General features: G+C 35.7%; 1 protein-coding gene across 2 annotated transcripts in view; it reads left to right on the top strand.

Moving 5' to 3' along the window:
- The window catches only part of TOGARAM1 (TOG array regulator of axonemal microtubules 1), a 78137-nt gene that overhangs the window by 33030 nt on the left and 24351 nt on the right, over positions 1–20756 (top strand). For both annotated transcript variants that reach the window (XM_055418302.2, XM_055418303.2), the window contains exons 7-11: positions 1929–2029; positions 8382–8534; positions 17466–17564; positions 18761–18933; positions 19426–19579. In XM_055418302.2, the coding sequence (XP_055274277.2) occupies positions 1929–2029; positions 8382–8534; positions 17466–17564; positions 18761–18933; positions 19426–19579 (680 nt within the window). The remainder of the gene's footprint in view (positions 1–1928; positions 2030–8381; positions 8535–17465; positions 17565–18760; positions 18934–19425; positions 19580–20756) is intronic.

The raw sequence follows: 20756 nt of genomic DNA, 5'->3' as shown, positions 1-20756 counted from the left end.
TTGCTAAATTCACTTGTTGCTGATCTCTTATTTATTATAAAGTCCCTATTTTTATATTATATATGAAGGTAGATAATATATTAGATAAGTAGAATCCTTTGGCTTAGTTCTGGAATGGACTGTTTTTGGATCAGGTTCCCCCCACCCTCCAACACACACATGCAAAGATTTGTTGTTGTTCAGTCACCAAGTCATGTCCAGCTCTTAGGGACCCCATGCACACCAGGCTCCTCTGCCCTCCACTGTCTCTCTGAGTTTGCTCAAATTCATGTCCACTGAATTGGTGATGCTATCTAACCTTCTTATTCTCTGTCTCCCCCTTCTCATTTTACCTTCAATCTTTCCCAGCATCAGGGTCTTTTCCAGTGAGTCAGCTTGTCTTGTCAGGTAGCCAAAGTATTGGAACTTCAGCTTCAGCAGTAGGCCTTCCAATGAGTATTCAAGGGTTGATTTCCTTTAGGATTGTCTGGTTTGATCTCCTTGCAATCCAGGGGGATTCTCAAGAGTCTTCTCCAGCACCACAATTCAAAAGCATCAATTATTTTTCATTCAGCCTTGTTGATGGTCTAGCTCTCACATGTGTACATGACTCCTGGAAAAACTACGTTTGACTACATCAATCTTTGTCGGCAAAGTGATAACTCTGCTTTTTAATACGCTGTCTAAGTTTGTCATAGCTTTCCTTCCAAAGAACAAGTGTCTTTTAATTTTATGGCCGCAGTCACCATCCACAGTGAATTTGGAGCCCAAGAAAATAAAATTTGTCACTATTTCTACTTTTGCCCTTCTATTTGCCTTAAAGTGATGGGCAAATAAGATGGGCAGATGCTATCTTAGTTTTTGTAATGTTGAGTTTCAGGCCAGCTTTTACACTGTCCTCTTTCACCCTCATCAAGAGGCTCTTTAAATCCTTTTCACTTTCTGGCATTAGAATGATATCATCTACAGCGTATCTGAGGTTGTTGATATTTCTCCCTGCAGTGTTGATTCCAGGTTGTGATTGATCCAGCCTGGCATTTTGAATGATGTATTTTGCATATCCCCTTCATGGATCACAGCCTTGTTGTGGCGAAGGGGCTTCCATAACTCAATGAAAAGAAAGATTATACAGCACAAATTGCAGTGTCTTAATTTCCTTTGGTAATCCTCTCATGAATAATTAAGGATTGACCATATGTTGAAAATATGCTTGCTCCTTGGAAGAAAAGCTATGACAAACCTAGACAGCATATTAAAAAGCAGAGACATTACTTTGCCAACAAAGGTCCACATAGTCAAAGCTATGGTTTTTCCAGTAGTCATGTATGGATGTGAGAGTTGGACAGTAAAGAAAGCTGAGTGCCAAAGAATTGATGTTTTCGAACTGTGATATTGGAGAAGACTCTTGAGAGTCCCTTGGACTGCAAGGAGATCCAACCAGTCAATCCTAAAGGACATCAATCTTGAATATTCATTGGAAGGACTGATGCTGAAGCTAAAGCTCCAATATTTTGGCCACCTGATGAGAAGAGCTGACTCATTGGAAAAGACCTTGATGCTGGGAAAAATTGAAGGCAGGAGGAGAAGAGGACGACAGAGGATGAAATGGTTGGATGGCATCACCAACTTGATGGATATGAGTTTGAGCAAGCTCTGGGAGTGGTGATGGACAGGGAAGCCTGGTGTGCTACAGCCCATTGGGTCTCAAAGAGTCCGACGCAACTCAACTGAACTGAAATGAACTGAACTGATACGTTGAAAAGGTTGGAAGTTCAAAAGGTGAACTAGGAATACCAATAAGAATTATTCTTAGCTTTAGTTTTTCATACTTATTGCTGCCTTATTATCTAAGTCTAGTAAGTTAATTAAAGTATAGAGAATGTTTTATATAAGAATGTTAATAGCTCTGGATCGTCAATATTTATTGAAATTATCTTGTTTCATTGTAGGTCAGACATATTTCCAACTTTTGGATCAAAACCTTGTCCAACAAGACTTACTTCGGCAAAGAATAAGAACTCTCAGGTAGCTGAACAAAGCCCCAGTACAGGTATTCTATGACTCTGTCATAAATACAATTTATAGATTTTTAGATGATAAAAAACTGATGGACTGATGGCAAATGCATTTAGATTTAGAAGTTTTTTAAAAACTAATCATCTTTTAACTCCTTAAAAGGCCATTGTGTCAAAAAAAAATACTGTATTATTTCTGGAAGAAAAAATACTTACCTGTTTAATTGGTCCCTCCTTTAAGTCTATAAGTTACCCATGCTGGCTCCTATGCCAGGACATTTTGATTTAACTGATACAAAATGAGACCTGGACATCAAAGTTTTTGAGAACTCTCTAGGTGATTCTAATGTGCAGCATACTTTAGAAACCACCTGGGAACCAATCAACACAGTTTCGTTTAAAAATAATATTTAACTAGTGTATCTTGCGTAAGCATTTTACAGACCAACCTGGAAGTTCCTATAAAATAGATTCTGTTCCTAGAAAATAGATTCTGTTATTGATAACAAATTAGAAAAGTATTTGGATTCTCATCCATTTAGGATGGAATCTATATGTGATCTTCTTTATGATTTGTAAAACTATTGAATTATGAATTAATTGTAACAAGGATTAGATCTGGTAGACAGAGTTCCTGAAGGACTATGGTCGGAAGTTTGTAACACTGTACAGGAGGCGGTGACCAATACCATCCCAAAGAAAAAGAAGTGCAAGAAGGCAAAGTGGTTGTCTGAGGAGGCCTTACAAATAGCTGAGAAAAGAAGAGAGGCAAAAGGCAAAGGAGAAAGGGAAAGATATACCCACATGAATGTGAAGTTCCAGAGGGTAGCAAGGAGAGATAACAAAGCCTTCTTAAGTGAACAGTGCATAGAAATAGAGGAAAACAATAGGAAAGACTCGAGGAAAGGAAAGACTCGAGATCTCTTCAGTAAAATTGGAGATACCAGGGGCCCATTTCATACCAAGATGGGCTCGGTAAAGGACAGAAACGGCAAGGACCTAACAGAGACAGAAACTATTAAGAAGAGGTGGCAAAAACACACAGGAGAACTAAACAAAAAAGCTGTTAATGACCTGGATAACCACAATGGTGTGGTCACTCACCTAGAGCCAGACATCTTGGAGTGCGAAGTCACCTGCGCCTTAGGAAGCATCACTATGCATAAAGCTAGTGGAGGTGATGAAATTCCAGCTGAGCTACTTCAAATCCTAAAAGATGCTGCTGCTAAAGTGCTGTACTCAATATGCCAGCAAATTTGGAAAACTCAGCAGTGGCCACAAGCCTGGAAGAGGTCAGTTTTCTTTCCAATCTCAAAGAAAGCCAATGCCAAAGAATGCTCAAACTACTGTACAATTGTGCTTATTTAACATACTAGCAAGGTAATGCTCAAAATCCTTCAAGCTAAGCTTCAGCAGTATATAAATTGAACTTCCAGATGTACAAGCTGGGTTTAGAAAAGGCAGAAGAACCAGAGAACAAATTGCCAGTATCCATTGGATCATAGAAAAAGCAAGGGAATTGCAGAGAAGTATCTACTTCTGTTTCATTGACTGTGCTAAAGCTTTGACCTTGTGAATCACAACAAAACTGTGGAAAATTCTTCAAGAGATGGGAATACCAGACCACCTGACCTGTCTTCTGAGAAACCTGTATGCAGGTCAAGAAGCGACAGAACTGGACATGGGACAGCAGACTGGTTTGAAATTTGGAAAGGAGTACATCAAGGCTATATATTATCACTCTGCTTGTTTAAATTATATGCAGAGTATATCATGCAAAATGCCAAGCTGAATGAATTACAAGCTGGAATCGAGATTGCTGGGAGAAATATCAACAACGTCAGATATGCAGATAATACACCTCTAAGAGAGTCCCTTGGACTGCAAGGAGATCCAGCCAGTCCATTCTAAAGGAGATCAGTCCTGGGTGTTCATTGGAAGGACTGATGCTAAAGCTGAAACTCCAATACTTTGGCTACCTCATGCGAAGAGTTGACTCACTGGAAAAGACTCTGATGTTGGGAGGGATTGGGGGCAGGAGGAGAAGGGGACGACGGAGAATGAGATGGCTGGATGGCATCACCGACTCGCGATGGACATGAGTTTGAGTGAACTCCAGGAGTTTGTGATGGACAGGGAGGCCTGGCGTGCTGTGATTCGTGGGGTTGCAAAGAGTCAGACACGACTGAGCGACTGAACTGAACTGAATTGACTGGCAGAAAGTGAAGAGGAACTAGAGAGCCTCTTGATGAAAGTGAAAGAGGAGAGTGAGATAGCTGTCTTAAAACTCAACATTAAAAAAAATAAGATCATGGCATCTGGTCCCATCACTTCATAGCAAATAGATGGGAAGAAAAGTGGAAACAGATTTTATTTTCTTGGGCTCCGAAATCACTGCGGATGGAGACTGCAGCCATGAAATTAAAAGACACTTGCTCCTTGGAAAGAAAGCTATAACAAACTTAGACAGTGTATGAAAAAGGAAAGACATCACTTTGCCGACAATGGTCCATATAGTCAAAGCTGTGGTTTTTCCAGTAGTCATGTACGGATGTTAAGAGTTGGACTCTAAAGAAAGGTGAATGCCGAAGAATCGATGCTTTCAAACTGTGGTGCTGGAGAATACTCTTGAGAGTCCCTTGGACTGCAAGGAGATCCAACCAGTCAATCCTAAAGGAAATCAGTCCTGAATATTCTTTGGAAGGACTGATGCTGAAGCAGAAGCTCCAGTACATCACCTGATGTGAAGAACCAACTTATTGGAAAAACCCCAATGTTGGGAAAGATTGAGAGCAGGAGGAGAAGGGGACAACATAGGATAAGATGGTGGGATGGCACCACTGGACAGGAATTTGAGCAAATTCAAGGAGACAGTGAAGGACAGGGAAGCCTGGCATGCTGCAGCCCATGGGATCACAAAGAGCTGGATACAACTTTGGGACTGAACAACAACAACAAGTTTAGCATATGCTATTTATTTTCACATGATCTCAGTGTAAAAGTCCTATAACCTTAAGGCTACTTTAACTTATAAGTATTTTCTTAAAAAGTTGTGTGTGTATCTAATTGTTTGCTAAGATTTTAAATTTCTCCCTCCTAATTATGTCTTAGCTTCATCTGCTTTTAATTCCCACTATCACTCTTAAACATTTTTTACTTAGCCACGTAACATTTCTCTCCAGCTTTGGTTTCGTTCACTTACTGTCCATTCCCCATAATGCAAAATTGACTATATTGCCCAGTGTAAATTTATTCAGAGGATTCTTTTGTGATCTGGTCCATGCAAACCTCTCTAGCCTCATTTTCCTTTTTGCTTTGTATCTTGTGATCCATTTAACTCAGACCACATTCAGTACCATTTCCTATCTCTTTGCAGTTGTACATGCTGATTCTTCTGGATGAAATCTGAAATCCATACCATATACCAGGCTACTTTGAAAACAACTCAAGTTGCTTTCTCTGGGATGCCTTCCCAGTTCGCAAATAAAATTCATATTACCTCTTTTGTAATGTCATTACATTTACACTGACATTTTTCTAGTGGTATTACAATTATTTTACTTTTTTGGACTCTCAGATTCTTGATTCTCAGAAATTATTTATGCCTGATTACCGCCAAGTACCTGTCATAATTATAAATGCTGAACTCAACCACATGTACCTGGTATACTGTCTTCCACAAAGCTTGTATGTTAGACTAAGAGATAGTTATTCTACTAAGCACAAGAAGACAATGCCTGTGTACTTTGGAGTCTGAGAGAACCCATCTGGAATCTCAGTTTGATATTTAATAATCAAATGCATGTTCTGTAGAATTTACTTAATTGCTTAGAAACTCAATTTCCTCATTTGGTGATGCAAACCTTGAGAAGGGTAGTGAAGATCTAAATGTATAACATACATAAGGCACCTACCTACTACATAGTGGGCACTTGGTAGGTATTTGTTCTCCTAAAGGGGAAAACCCAAAAAAATATTAATATAATACATAAACTTAGTCTTTAGTTCCTTTTTAAGGCTGATCATCCTAAGAAATTATTTGTTTGAAGAGATATTTTCTTGCTAGGTTGTATCCAGTTTATAAAATGGAACCTACTTTGGAAGAATATCCTTGGAATTAATGTGAGAATTGGGCCCTAGAGAAGGCTAAATGCTAAGAATTGATGCTTTTGAACTATGGTGCTGGAGAAGACTCTTGAGAGCCCCTTGGATAGCAAGGAGATCAAACCAGTCAGTCATCAACCCTGAATATTCCTTGGAAGGTCTGATGCTAAAGCTGAAACTCCAGTACTTTGGCCACCTGATATGAAGAGCTGACTCATTGTAGAAGACCCTGATGGTGGGAAAGATTGAGTGTGAGAGGAGAAGTGGGCGACAGAGGATGAGATAGTTGGATGGCATCATCGAAGCAGTGGACATGAGTTTAAGCAAACTCTGGGAGATAGGGAAGGACAGGGAAGCCTGGAGTGCAATAAGCCATGAAGTTGCAAAGAATCAGATGGGACTGAGTGACTGAACAGCAGCTAACCCTAGTTGTATCAGCTTGTGAGTCATTTAAATTTTAGTGGAGTGATAGGTCTTACAATAATATATGCTTCTATATGCAATGTTCAGTGTTTCCCAAACTTATCTAATAGTGTTTTTCAAACTTGCCTAATACTAGGAATCATAAGGAATGCATTCTGGGGCCTCACCTTATACATATTGAATCAATCTTCAGGGTTGGAAATACATATTTTTAACAAATAAGTTAGGTATTTCTAAGATCAAATTTTGGAAATACTGCTATTGAATTTACTATGAGAAATTCTTGGTTAAATTTAATAAGCTTCCAAAGTGTTAAGTTTTGGTGGTTTAGGGTTTTATTAATTTGGATACATTTTTTGATTATTTAGGATAAGTTTTGTGTTGGTTTTAGTAAGCAAGTCATTTGTACAATTTATTGTTTAATTGGTGAGGCATAAAAATGATAATGCTTAGAATAAAAACTACCTGAAGATAAAAATAATCATGTCGGAATTGTAAATCTAATCTGTCTATACTACAGCATCTCCAGTAAAGATTTTCACATTGATTGCTCCACTACCCTACTATAGCACATTGTGCTAAAGTTCCTAATGAATGTCACAGTAAACTTATTTTCCTGTAACTTTTGTTATCAACTATTAGTAGAAAGCATTTCCATCCAAAGCCAGTATCTTTATGAGGCTTACTTTATGAATTAACTATCAAAACCAAGAAGAATTTAGAAGAATATCCATGTTACTCCCAGAAGATCTGTATCATTTAATATCAGATATTTTTAAAATCTTCACCAGTGAATCTGACTAATGCCCTTTACTCTGCAATACTCTCTAGCCTAACTGCCACCAGCCATGTCTTCTCCCCACTGTCCTGTTTTTATTAAAATGCCATCAATGGTATTAAATTATATTTTACTATTATTTTATTATTATTACTTAATGGTTTGCATAGTAGATATACATAAAAATGGATGGTGACTCAAATATATATTGCCTGGGATTTTCCACTTTGTAGTTTTGTGGTCTTACCAATTGTGAATTGTTAGTATAGAGTGTTCAGTTTAAACATTCATGTGTAGATTAAAATTTTAAGTATTTATTAAAAGGAGGCCTACATTAAGGGTTTGATTTGCTTTGTTTTTAAATGGGAATGTAACATTTGGATATTTACCATACGCTAGTCTCTGTGATAAGCCCTTTACATTTTCTTCATTTAATCATCAGAAAGGTTCTGAAATAATAATATAATACTATACTATAAAAGTACTATAATACTTTTACCCCCATTTTACAAATACAGTTAAGTGTCTTGCCCATTTTCTGTATAGTTTAAGGGCAGTACTATGATTTAAAGCCATGAAGCATGAGTCCAGATTCTGAGCTCGTTTCCAGCATAGTTTACTGCCCCACAAGCTAGATCATGAGAGTGGGAGAGAAGAGAGAAATGGAAAATAGAAATGGAGCCCTTTCTCAGGACATAGTTTAAATATTCTAGATTTTAAACAATTTTGTTGTGCTGCAAAGTGTAAAATTTCATTTAAGCATTAAATGGCTATCATATTTTTAAAACATGATTGATTACCTCTTTCATTCATTGAATTTTTTATTTCATTGTCATTTTAAAGCCTGTTTTATAAAATAGGATAATATAGCATATAAGTGTTCTGATCTGCTAATAAAGTAAAAAATATTACAATATTTAAAAGAAGGTAAAACTTAAAAAAAAATAGTATAATGTTATAATTTCTAGTATTATTGAAACCTTTCTAAAACATTAGGAGCCAAGATAGAGAAGAGATCCATATTTCCCTATGGTGTTACCTACATCATTCAGATATGTTGTTTTATGTATTTTATTTTATAGGGACTACAACATCCAGTGTAAGCATAATTGGTCATCGTATGAACTATGGGTTTGGATGTGGTGACTTTGAAGAGGATAGGTCACATGACATTTCACCTAGTGCTTTAAAAATACAAAATAAGGAACAACCAAGACATTATAAGCATACAAAAGGTTAGTACATTTCAATCACAAGTTCATTTTTAGGACTGAGTGTCTTTGAATTTCTATCTTCCATTAACATGCCAATAAAGAAAAACTAAGATTTCTCAGTTCTGAGACTTTTACCCTTCTGATGCGTTGTCGAAATAATTCTGCCAAATAGAACAAATACTTTACATATTAATATATGGTTATGTCTCAAGAGTCAATCCAGGGAACCTATTACCCGAGAGGTTAAATCTAGGGAGTCTTTGCTGACCTTTACCCACATATACATACAGACACCCACACTGTACGTGTGCCCCTTTAAAATGGAGTGGAGAAGTCATATGAACAAATGATTCCCAGATAGCTACTTAGGTTGTAACCTTGGAGTAAAACTGTGGAAACAAGATTATAATTTTCCTGTGGTAGAATCTGGAAAGTTTTTATGTTATCACAAACCATTGTTAACAATGTACCTTTTTTTTTTTTTAACTTAATAGCAAGCAGCACTTCTGTGACTGATTTTTTTTTTTTTCCAGAGATCCTGTTACAGATGCTTTTAACATTTTTTCCTCAGAGTAAGAGGCAATAATTTTGAGCCTTCAGGGAAGCCCAATTTTGAAGGGCATAAGTATTTAAGTAGAGTAAATAGAAGCCACCTGTATTTCAGCATTGTAGTCTACCAGTAAATGTCATTTTTGTGTGTGTAGCAACTTTTTTAATAAGGTCAACTTTTGTTGTCTCTGGTCGTCTTAAGTCATATATGTCCAGGTAGTCAGGCATTTTAGTTTATGTATACTTTTTGTGGAACTAATGCAAATTGAGTAAGAGTGAACTTGATTAGACACTTTTTCTTGTCTTTTGTTGTTTTAGTAAATTTCTAAAAGTTTAATCTGTAAGATGATTCGTAGTATGTGTTCTTTGTGGGAAAGATCATTTGCCCATTGTTTTTATTAATACAAAAGAGGATGACAGGGTTTTTTCATATTTACTTACATATTTTATTTTTTATATAAGAAAAACCAAATACAAAAATATTTTTCTTCCTAAAGGAAATATAATTTCATTGTTTTCAAATAATTGCTGAATATATTTTTTTACTGCCAATGGCTTTTTTTTTTTTTTGGATCATAAAAATACTGGTATCTTTGATCAACAGTTAATTCTACTCCAGAAAATTCCATCAAACTTACACTTCCAACTCTAAACCAAACATCTACTAGATCTATCTGGTCAACAAGAATAAATATATTCAAAGCCAAACTTATCTTCCTTTCTAGACCTATTCCTCTTCCTTTTTTTTAATCTGTTTTTATTAGTGGCATTAATCATTTTCCCAGTTATGGAGACTTAAAACTTTAGAGTTGTCTTTTTCTGCTTCTCTTTATCCTTCAGGCAGTGACCAATCCTACCATTTCTTTTCAGTTTAACTTGGGTTTTCATAACTTCTTCCCTGGGTAATTACAGTAGCCTTCTGATAAGACATTTTGTCTCTTATTTTCATTTCTTTTCAATTCAGTGTACATACTCTTTCAGAATTATCTTTCTAATCATCTCTTTCTTGCTCACAACATTTAGTGGTTTTCACAGAATAAATTTCCAACTCTGTAGCATCATTTTTTCATACCCTTAATAATTTTGCCTCAGCTTACCTTTCTTGCGTTACCTCTTGAAAGTGAAAGTGAAGTCGCTCAGTCGTGTCCCACTCTTTGCGACCCCATGGACTGTAGCCTACCAGGCTCTTCTGTCCATGGCATTTTCCAGGCAAGAATACTGGAGTGTGTTGCCATTTTCTTCTCCAGGAGAACTTCCCAAACCAGGGAGTGAACCCAGGTCTCCCGCATTGTAGGCAGACACTTTACCATCTGAGCCACCAGGGAAGCATTACCTCGTACTATACCTCTATTCATGCGCTATCCGCTGGCATTATTTATTTATTTTTGGTTGCACTGTGTCTTCATTGCTGCTCACAGGCTTCCTTTAGTTGTGATGAGCTGGGGCTTCTCCTCCTAGCAGTACACAGACCTCTCAATGTGGTGTCTTCTCTTGTTTCAGAGCACAGGCTCTCAGTGCATGAGCTTCAGTAGTTGTTGTGTTCAGGCTTAGTAGTTGCTACAGTTTGGCTTAGTAGTTGTGGCTCACAGGCCCTAGAACTTGCGCTTAGTAGTTGTGGTACTTAGTTGCTTAGTTGTGGCTTAGTTCTTCCATGGCATGTGGAATCTTCCCAACCAGAGATCGAACCCATGTCCCTTACATTGGCAGGTGAATTCTTATCTACTGTATCACCAGAGAAGTCTGTGTCTGCTTTTTGAATACTGGCTAAAATCCATTTCTTTATAAAGCTTTCCCCATGCTTCTGGTCTGGAGCAGTATAAGATAAAAGTAAGATACACGCATCTTTATATCTGTATTATGCTTTGTATATAATGGTGCGTGTGTACGTGTACACTCAGTAACTCAGTGATGTCTGACTCTGTGTGTCCCCGTGGACTGTAATCTACCAGACTCCTCTGTCCATGGAGTTTTCCAGGCAAGAATACTGGAGGGGGTTTGCCATTTCCTACTCTAGAGGATCATCCTGACCCAGGGATTGAACCTACATCTCTTGTGTCTCCTGCATTGGCCATTACCACTGAGCCACCTGGGAATGAATGAAGTGATGATGAGCCAGCCAAAACTAGTAATCGTGCAAAACTTGCATCCTCAAATAATCAGGTTAAAGTAAATATTGAGTGCAATGCTGAAAGGAATAAAAAGACTCCCAGGAGAAATCTTGGTGATGAGTGACAGATGTGACTGGATTCCTTTTGCCAGAAACCTCAGACTTTTTTAGAACTAGCTCTCAAAACTTTCTCTTCTTTCTCTCCTCTGCTGATTGTCCCTTTGAGTGTGACCATTTTCTAGCATAATAACCTTGAACTTCAATTAACGATTTAAGAAAGTGATTAAGATGGATGTTTGTTGCTAGCAAACTAGATTTTAAAACTTAGTATTTTCTCTTTCTCTATTTGAATAAATGGGGCAGAAATAACCACAACTAAAAAGGATAGTTCATATGCAAAGAATCTTTGCAGTTCAGTTCAGTTCAGTCGCTCAGTCGTGTCCGACTCTCCGCGACCCCATGAATCACAGCACGCCAGGCCTCCCTGTCCATCACCAACTCCCGGAGTACACTCAAACTCATGTCCACAGAGTCGGTGATGCCATCCAGCCATCTCATTCTCCGTCGTCCCCTTCTCCTCCCACCCCCAACCTTTCCCAGCATCAGAGTCTTTTCCAGTGAGTCAACTCGTCGCATGAGGTGGCCAAAGTATTGGAGTTTCAGCTTTAGCATCAGTCCCTCCAATGAACATCCAGGATTGATCTCCTTTAGAATGGACTGGTTGGATCTCCTTGCAGTATAAGGGACTCTCAAGAGTCTTCTCCAACACCACAGTTCAAAAGCATCGATTCTTCGGCGATCAGCCTTCTTCACAGTCCAACTCTCACATCCATACATGACCACGGGAAAAACTATTGCCTTGACTAGACGGACCTTGGTTGGCAAAGTAATCTTTTAAGCATCTTTATTTTAGGATTGAGATTTGAGCAGTATTTCTTTCAATAATTCTTTGCTTTAAAGAAAATATATGGTAAAAAGTGAAAGTAATATTAAAAATGATGCTATATCAGACTTCCCTGGTGGTCCAGTGATTAAAACTCCATGCTTCCAATGCAGGGGGCACAGGTTTGATTGATTCCTGGTCAGGAAACTAAGATCTTACATGCTGAGTGGTGCAGTGGAAAAAAAAAAGATGTTTTGTCAGTGTTTCTTATAAATAAAATTAAACTACTTAGGTATAGTCTTTATGTATTTCCTCCCATGAGATTTGTTTAATTATCAATCACCTCTTAATAGTTAATGTATAGATTTTATGTTTGTTAACTATTGTGAAACAAATTGTTCCATTTACTGAGATTTGTTTATCTGTCAACTGAACACTTTCTGGGGCTACCTGATGTTTCTGTCAGTTGACCCTAAATTAATTATATCTTGCTTTCATTTTTTTGTCTTGTAACATTCATTTAACATATTTATTGAGCACCTGCTGTGTGGCAAGCACGGTACTAATGGTCTCTGGGAAAGAATGATAATCAAAGCTAGACATGAGTCCTATCACTGTAGAACTTATCGTCTAGTAGGAGAAAGAATAATTAAATAAATAATCATAAACTAAGGTAGAAGTTAATCCAGGAAAGTACAGAGATTGACTTGATCTGTTCCCAGGGGTGAAAAGCTTTCCTTCAAGGTTATCCTCTTTTTGTTTGATTATCGTGCTATAATTATTTTCTAACGTCTTCCAAACTCTTAATTCTGGTATGTATGAACTCCTTTAGTAAAGAAAGTTTTCTTTTCTGTCCAGTGCCTAGTCTGAACTAGGTTTCATTTTTTTTTTAATTGAGGTATAGTTGATTTACAATATTGTGTTAGTTTCAAATATATAGCAAAGTGATTCAGTTTTATGTATGTATATGTATGTATAGAGAGATGTAGTTCAGATTAATTTTCCTTATAGGTTATTATTAATACAAGATATTGAATATAGTTCCCTGTATAAATCCTTGTTGCTTATCTGTTTTCTGTATAGTAGTGTGTATGTGTTAATCCTGTACTCTTAGTTTATTCTTTGCACATGCCTGTTGGCCATCTGTATGTCTTCTTTGAAGAAATGTCTATTTAGGTCTTCTGCTCACTTTTTGATTGGGTTGTTCAGTTTTTTGGTTATTGAGTTGTATGTGCTATTTGTATATTTTAGAAATTAAGCCCTTCTCAGGTACATCATAGACAAATTTTTTTCCAAGTCCATAGGTGGTCTTTTTGTTTTGTTTATGCAGCAGTTTCCTTCACTCTGCCAAAGCTTATAAGTTTGGGTAGGTCTAATTTGTCTATTTTTGCTTCTGTTTCTTTTGCCTTTGGAGATGATCTAAGAAGACATTGATACAATTTATCTCTGAGAATTTTTTGTCTATGTTCTCTTCTAGGAGTTTCATGGTGCCTTGATATTTAGGTCTTACAAGGTTTATTTTTGTGTATGGTGTGAAGTAGTGTTCTAATTTCATTGATTTACATGTAACTGTCCAACTTTCCCAACACCACTTGCTGAAGAGACTGAAAACTTCTCAAACATAGAGAAGGAAACAGATATCCAGGTACAGGAAGCACAGAGGGTCCTAAACAAAATGAACCTAAACACCCACACAAAGGCATATCATAATTAACATAGAAAAAGTTAAAGAGAAGATTCTAAAGACAGCAAGAGGAAAAGAGTCAAAGAGTCAAGTTACAGGGGAACCGCCATAAGGCTATCACCTGATTTTTTGTGTAAATTTTGCAGGGCACAAGGGGATGGCATCATATATTCAAAGTCCTGAAAGGAAAAAAACCTGCAACACAGAATACTCTACCCAGCAAAATTGTCACACAAATCGAAAATACACAGTAAATTCACAAAACCAAAAAAGAAAGGAACTCTAGCATAATATAGAATAAAATAATCAAACCATAAAAGGAAATACAAAAAGAAGAAATGCAAAATCAGCTGGGAAGCAAGTTTTCAAATGGTAGCATGTACATACCTACTAATATTATTTTAAATGTCTGTGGATTAAATGATCTAATCAAAATCAAAGAGTGGCAGATTGGATTAAAAATAAAAACACCATGAACCTATAATAGGCTACCTACAAGAGACTCACCTTAGAATAAAGGATACACACAGATTGAAAGTGAGGGGATGGAAAGAGATATATCTTGCAAATGGAAGTAGCAAGAAAATGGGAGTAGCGATAATTATATCAGACAAATTGACTTAAAAACAAAGTCCATAAAGAGAACATTTTATCATGACAAAGGGAATATTGGAAGAGGATATTACATCCATTAACATATGTGTATCCAACATAGGAGCACCTAAATATGTAAAATGAATACTAAAAACATGAAGGGAGAAATTGAAAGGAATACAATAATAGTAGGCAACTTTAACACCCCACTGAAACCAATGGACAGATCTTCCAGACAGAAAATCAATAAAGAAACAGATCATAAATGATACAATAGACCAGGTGGATTTAAGTAACATCTATAGGGCACTATATCCAAAAACCCCAGAAGCCCGTGGAATGTTTTCTGTAGTAGACCACATACTAGGTCACAAAACAAGCCTTAACAAAGTTAAGAGGATAGAAATTATTTCTAGTATCTTTTCTGACCACAACAGTACAAAGCTAGAAATCAGCCACAGAAAGAAAGTAAGAAGAAGAAGAAAAAAAAAAACAAAACCACTTGGATACTAAACCACATACTACTAAAAAACCAGTGGGTCATCACTGAAATCAAAGAGGAAATCAGAAAACACCTCAAAACAAATGATAATGAAAACACAACCTTACAGAATCTATGGGATGCAGCAAAAACTTTTCTGAGAGAGAAGTTTATAGTGATACTTAAGGCCTTAAGAAAGAAGAAAAATCTAAAAAAAATCTCCCACCTAAAAGACCTGGAAGAAGGACAAATGAGACCCAAAATCAGCAGAAGGAAGGAAATCAATATATATCAGAGAGTAAATGACATAAAAAAGTACGAAGATCAATAAAATCAAGAGCCCCCCTTTTTTTTTTTAATAAAATAAAATTTAGTAACCTCTAGCCAAGCTCAAGAAGAAAAGAGATAGGACCCAAAAAACAACATAAGAAAGTAAAGAGAAATAACAACTGATTCCACAGAAATACAAAAACTCATATGAGAATACTATAAAGATTTATATGCCAACAAATGAGACAAGTTTTTAGAAATGTGCAGTCTGCCAAAATTGAATCAAGAAGAAACATATTTGAACAAACCAATTACTAAAAGTGAAATCGAACATCTATTTTGAAAAACTCCCTACAAACAAAAGTCTAGGACCAGATGGTCTCACTGAGGAACTCCACCAAACATACAAAGACCTTACACCTACGCTTAAATTATTCCAAAAGACTGAAGAGAAGGGAACATTCCCAAATTCATTCTATAAAGCCACCATCATCCTGATATCAAAACCAAAGATAATTATAAAAAAAAGAAAATTACGTGTCAATATGTTTGATAAATATAGATGTAAAAATCCACAACAAAATATTAGCAAACTGAATCCAATGCAGTGCATAAAAAGGATCAAAAAACATGATTGAGTTGGATTTGCTCTAGGGTCTCAAGGATAGTTTATTATACCTAATCAAATCAATGTGATATATACCACATCATCAAAAGAAAAGACAGAAACTATATGATCATTTCAATAGATGCAGAAAAAGCATTTGATAAAATTCAACATCCGTCCATTATTTTTTTTAAAAAAAACCTCTCACCAAAGTGGGTATAGGTTAAGTAAGTGTTAGTCACTCAGCCATATCCGACTGTTTGCAACACCATGGACTGCAGCCTGCCAGACTTCTCTGTCCATGGGATTCTCCAGGCAAGAATACTGGAGTGGGTAGCCATTCCCTTCTCCAGAAGATCTTCCCTACCCAGGGATTGAACCCGAGTCTCCTGCATTACAGACAGCTTCTTTTTCTTTACCGTCTGGGCCACCAGGGAAGCCCTGTAAGCGGGTACAGAGGGAATGAATCTCAAAAGTGATTTACGACAAACCCACAGCCAACATAATACTCAATGGTGAAATGCTGAATGCTTCCTGCTAAATTCCGGAACAAGTCAAGGACGCCTGCTTTCACCACTTCTATTCAGTGTAACTTTGGAAACTTGCCACAGCAGTCAGACAAGAAAAAGTAATAAAAGGTATCCAAATAAGAAGGGAAGATGTAAAGCTGCCACTATTTGTAGATGATATGATACTCTATATGCTGCTGCTGCTGCTAAGTCTCTTCAGTCGTGTCCAGCTCTGTGCGACCCCATAGATGGCAGCCTACCAGGCCCCTCCATCCATGGGATTTTCCAGGCGAGAGTACTGGAGTGGGTTGCCATTGCCTTCTCCAGATACTCTATATACCCTAAAAACTCCACACAAAAACTATTAGAACTAATAAGTGAATTCGGCAAGGTAGCAGGATACAAGAGTAATATACAGAAATCTGCTGCATTTCTTTATACTTAAAACCAAATACCAGAAAGTAAAAAAAAAAAAATCACATCCATTTATTAAATAAAATACCTAGGACTTGACTTAACCACAAAGGTGAAAGACCTATACACCGAAGACTATAAAACATTGATAAATTGAAGGTGATTTTAAGAAATGGAAAGATATCGTTTACTGTTTGATTTCAAGATTTAATATTGTTACACTGCCCAAAACAAACTATACAGATTTAATGTGATCCCTATCAATATAACCATGACAAATTTCACAGAACTAGAACAAATAATAATAAAATGTATATGGAACCACAGACACCCAGAATTGCCAAAGCAATACTGAGGAAAAAGAAAAAAGCTGGAGGTGTATTCCTTCCAGACTTCAAACAATACTGCAAAGTTACAGTAGTGAAATAGCTTAGTATTGGCACAAAAGCAGATATGTAGATCAATGGAACAGAGCACAGAGCTCAAAAATAAACCCACACACCTGCAGTCAATTAACCTATGACAAAGGACACAAGAATATACACTGAACAAACCAAGTATTCTAAATATTTATTGAATTAATGTGTAAATATATAAATTCTTTGTATGAAATTAATTTTCAGTTTTAAAAAACCATGTTATGAGGCAGTTGTAAAATAACTTAATGTAGCTTTTTACAACTGTGTATTCTATAGTATTTTTTCATTTGGTGAAATTTTAACTGTTAATGTTTTTGGCATTGTGCTTTGTACCATTTATTAAATAAAAATTAAAAAAAAACATGTTATGATATCCTAAAATACTACATGAGTATGTATTTTTTAATATGTTTTTTTGTTTGTTTGTTTCTTTAGCACCTACAGGGTCATCATCAAATTTCCACCAGATTTCCAGTTTTGACTTCACGTCTACAAATACCTTATCAGAAGACTCAGTAGTAGTTGTTGGAAAAGGTATTTTAAAATTGTTTAGCTTTTTAATTGTATGTTTTTTTCACATATAAGCAAAGCATATCAATAAAGAATAGAGAAGAGTGTGCTTCAGATGTTGAATAGAACTTTCTTTTTGGAACAGTTGTTAAATTGAAAGAATTAAAAGTGAATACTTAGCACCGCATTTCTATCCTCTAATGAAACAATGGTAAATTTATGTCAGTAATTTTCAGAGAGATGTATTATGTGACAGGTGTAAGATACTTCTAGGATAGCTTAAATACTTTTATTGCAGTTTAAATTCAAATTGTAGTCCTTTTTGATTGACTTAGTAATCAATATAAATTAATATAATTCTATAACATCTCATGCAAAGACTAGACAAATCTTAATTAGTATCTGTTATATATTTCAGGTAGGTTGAGAAACCTTTGAACAACTTGTTTGCAAATATCCTTTAAAATTATCATTTTTCCCCCAACTTGATTGAGGTGTAATTGATGAATAAAATTGTAAGACATTTAAAGTGTACAATGTGATGATTAAATACCTATATACATTGTAAAAAGATTTCTCCATCTAGTCCATTAACACAACCCAACTAGATTCTTTTTTGATTGCAAAACTAGAATATGATGATAGATGTTGAGGGTGTACATCTTATTTTTGGTAAATAGAATGAAATGCTTAGAAAGCTTTCCTGGCTTCTTTGCTGATATCATTAATTTTAGATCCTCCTCAGATTGACTTCAACCTCCCCTAATAAGCTTATTTTCTCTGTTTGCCTTGTGCCCAACCAAACATCACTCCACAAACATGCTTTCTACTTGTTCAGCTCTGCTTATGAACATCTTTATCTCACAGGATGTTCTCCCTGCCTTCCTCACTCGTCTACTCAAATTCTTCATGTCTTCCAGTCCTAGCTCCAATCCTTGCTCTTTGAAACCATCTTCAACACCCAGCTCACCCAACCTTTCATTCATGTGAACTCCGAACTTACACTTTGCAAATATGCAGTTCCCATTTGACATCATCATGAAATGTCTTGTTATTGTATTATCATCTTTATAAGGTGTTTTTATATTTTGTGATTATTTAACATGTTTTTCTTATTAATTATATGGTTTACTTCTTTTAAAACCTTGTCTTAAAACTTTGTTGTCCAGAATAACATCACATAAATACTTAATGACAGTTTGATGGTTGGTTGCTTTCAGGGGTATTTGGAAATCCAATTCCAGCACCAGCAACCTGCAGTCAATCAGTGATAACTTCTGTGGAAAATGGGGTTTCGTTTTCAGTTAAAAATACTGAACCACCATCAGGGATTTATGGAAGAGCAGTTCAGCAGAGTATTCCATCATATGTTGATTCTGAGAATGAAAAAGATGTAAGGTTATTTCCTAATTATTAGGATAAATTCAAGCTTATGATACATCATTGTTTTGTGTATATCAGACTTTTGGGGTGATAAAACTGCTTGGATTATAATTTTTAAAATCTCAATGTAATTGAAATTCCTGAACCTTAATCATGTAAATGATAGATTATTCTCCTTTTCCACCAAATATATTGTTATTCTGGTGTAAAGTATCTAATGTACTTTATATTCTACATATACTTTATATACATATATATGTGTGTATGTATATATTCGACAATTTTCTAGGATATCCTCAAGGAGTAACAAACTAGTATCTTTAGGCACAAATTTAGTTCGCAGTTGGTACTGTGTAATTCTTTTCAATTTTAGAATTACTGAAATAAGGACTAAGAAATATATAATTTATTTAGTATAGCTTACAGTTGCCTAAGATGAAGATAGTTATTTTAAGTGTCAGACTTTCTAAATGATTAGAGATATTTCAACTTTTTCATGCAGATTAAAGTTTCTATTTCAAAATCTACTTATGACAAGAAGAGACAAAAGAGAAAAGAGGAAAAAGAACTTTTTGACATTAAAGATTCTGAAAAGAAGGAACAGAGTCCCTGGGAACGAATGAAACATACAGGAAATGAAAAAATGGCATCTCAAAGTAAGTGGAATTTAACATTTGGTGTGATTTTATTTAAATCATAATACTCTAAAACTACTGTACCGTGGTTTAACTGAGGGTGATATATGACTAATAGTGGAATATGTTGAACTACCATACTGAAATTTGAATGACTCAGTAACTTATATATATAAGTAACTATTAACTATTTGAAATTTAAATGACTCTATTTGAAATTTGAGTTTTCAGCATTCTCAAATAATTTCACTATTACTGTCATAAAATCTAGGGGAAGAAAAAGCCACAAAGCTTCTTACCTAAGCCAGTAGTTCAAAGTAGGAATGGAAGTACAAATATAGCAAATAATATAAATAGTAACAAATCACAAATTGTTGCATATTCATTCTAGAGACATCAACTAATTTTGTGATTTTTCACCTATAATGTAGGCTTTACAGGTTTTATTTCTAAGAAGTATAAGGAGAGTGCTTCCCTGAAGTTACCCTTATATTATTTGAACAGAAGAGTATGCTTACAAGATAAATACAGAAAGTGAGAATAACCTTTTAGAGACTGTTGTCATAACACTTTCATTGTATTTTATAAAACTATCAGTCTGCAAGAGTGGAAGTTTTAAGAAACAAAGACCCTAGCCTGGGCAGCACTGCTTTAGATTGATGTTCTGTACACCTCCTTTTCCAGAGTAATATTTGTTTCATTTTGTTTCTCTTTTTTTCCAGGTAAAAACAATAGAAATTGTCGTATAATGCCAAGGTTGATAATTTGGTGTTATATACGCATCCCTTCCTAATGAATTATTCTCTGTTGAGAATGAAAGTAAAATAGATATATAGAGAGTCCTTAAAACTTTAGCAACAATTTCTTCACCTGTAATACAGGAATAATAGTAACCATCACATAGGTTGTCAAATGAATCAAATGAGATGATGTAAATGAAGCATTTAGCACAGTGCAGGCAGGAGTTCAGTAAATGATAGTTAGTGGTGCTGTTTTGAATTTGCTGTTCTTTCTGGGTTGTAAAATTCCAAAGGTGTTTTTTCTTTAATACGTATCAATCTTATTTATGAAATCTAATGAGGGTACATCTGAACCATCAAAAAAATTATTGACGTCTATTTATTGTATTCATTAATTGTCATGCAGTTTTCTTCAAATGTGATTTACTCAAACAAAAATTGGTACTAAATTATCACTG

The sequence above is a fragment of the Moschus berezovskii genome, chromosome 21 (assembly GCF_049115385.1).
Source record: "Moschus berezovskii isolate FMDL1 chromosome 21, NW_MosBer_1.0, whole genome shotgun sequence".
In the NCBI taxonomy this organism is placed as follows: domain Eukaryota; kingdom Metazoa; phylum Chordata; class Mammalia; order Artiodactyla; family Moschidae; genus Moschus; species Moschus berezovskii.
This window is presented reverse-complemented; position numbering and strand designations above follow the sequence as displayed.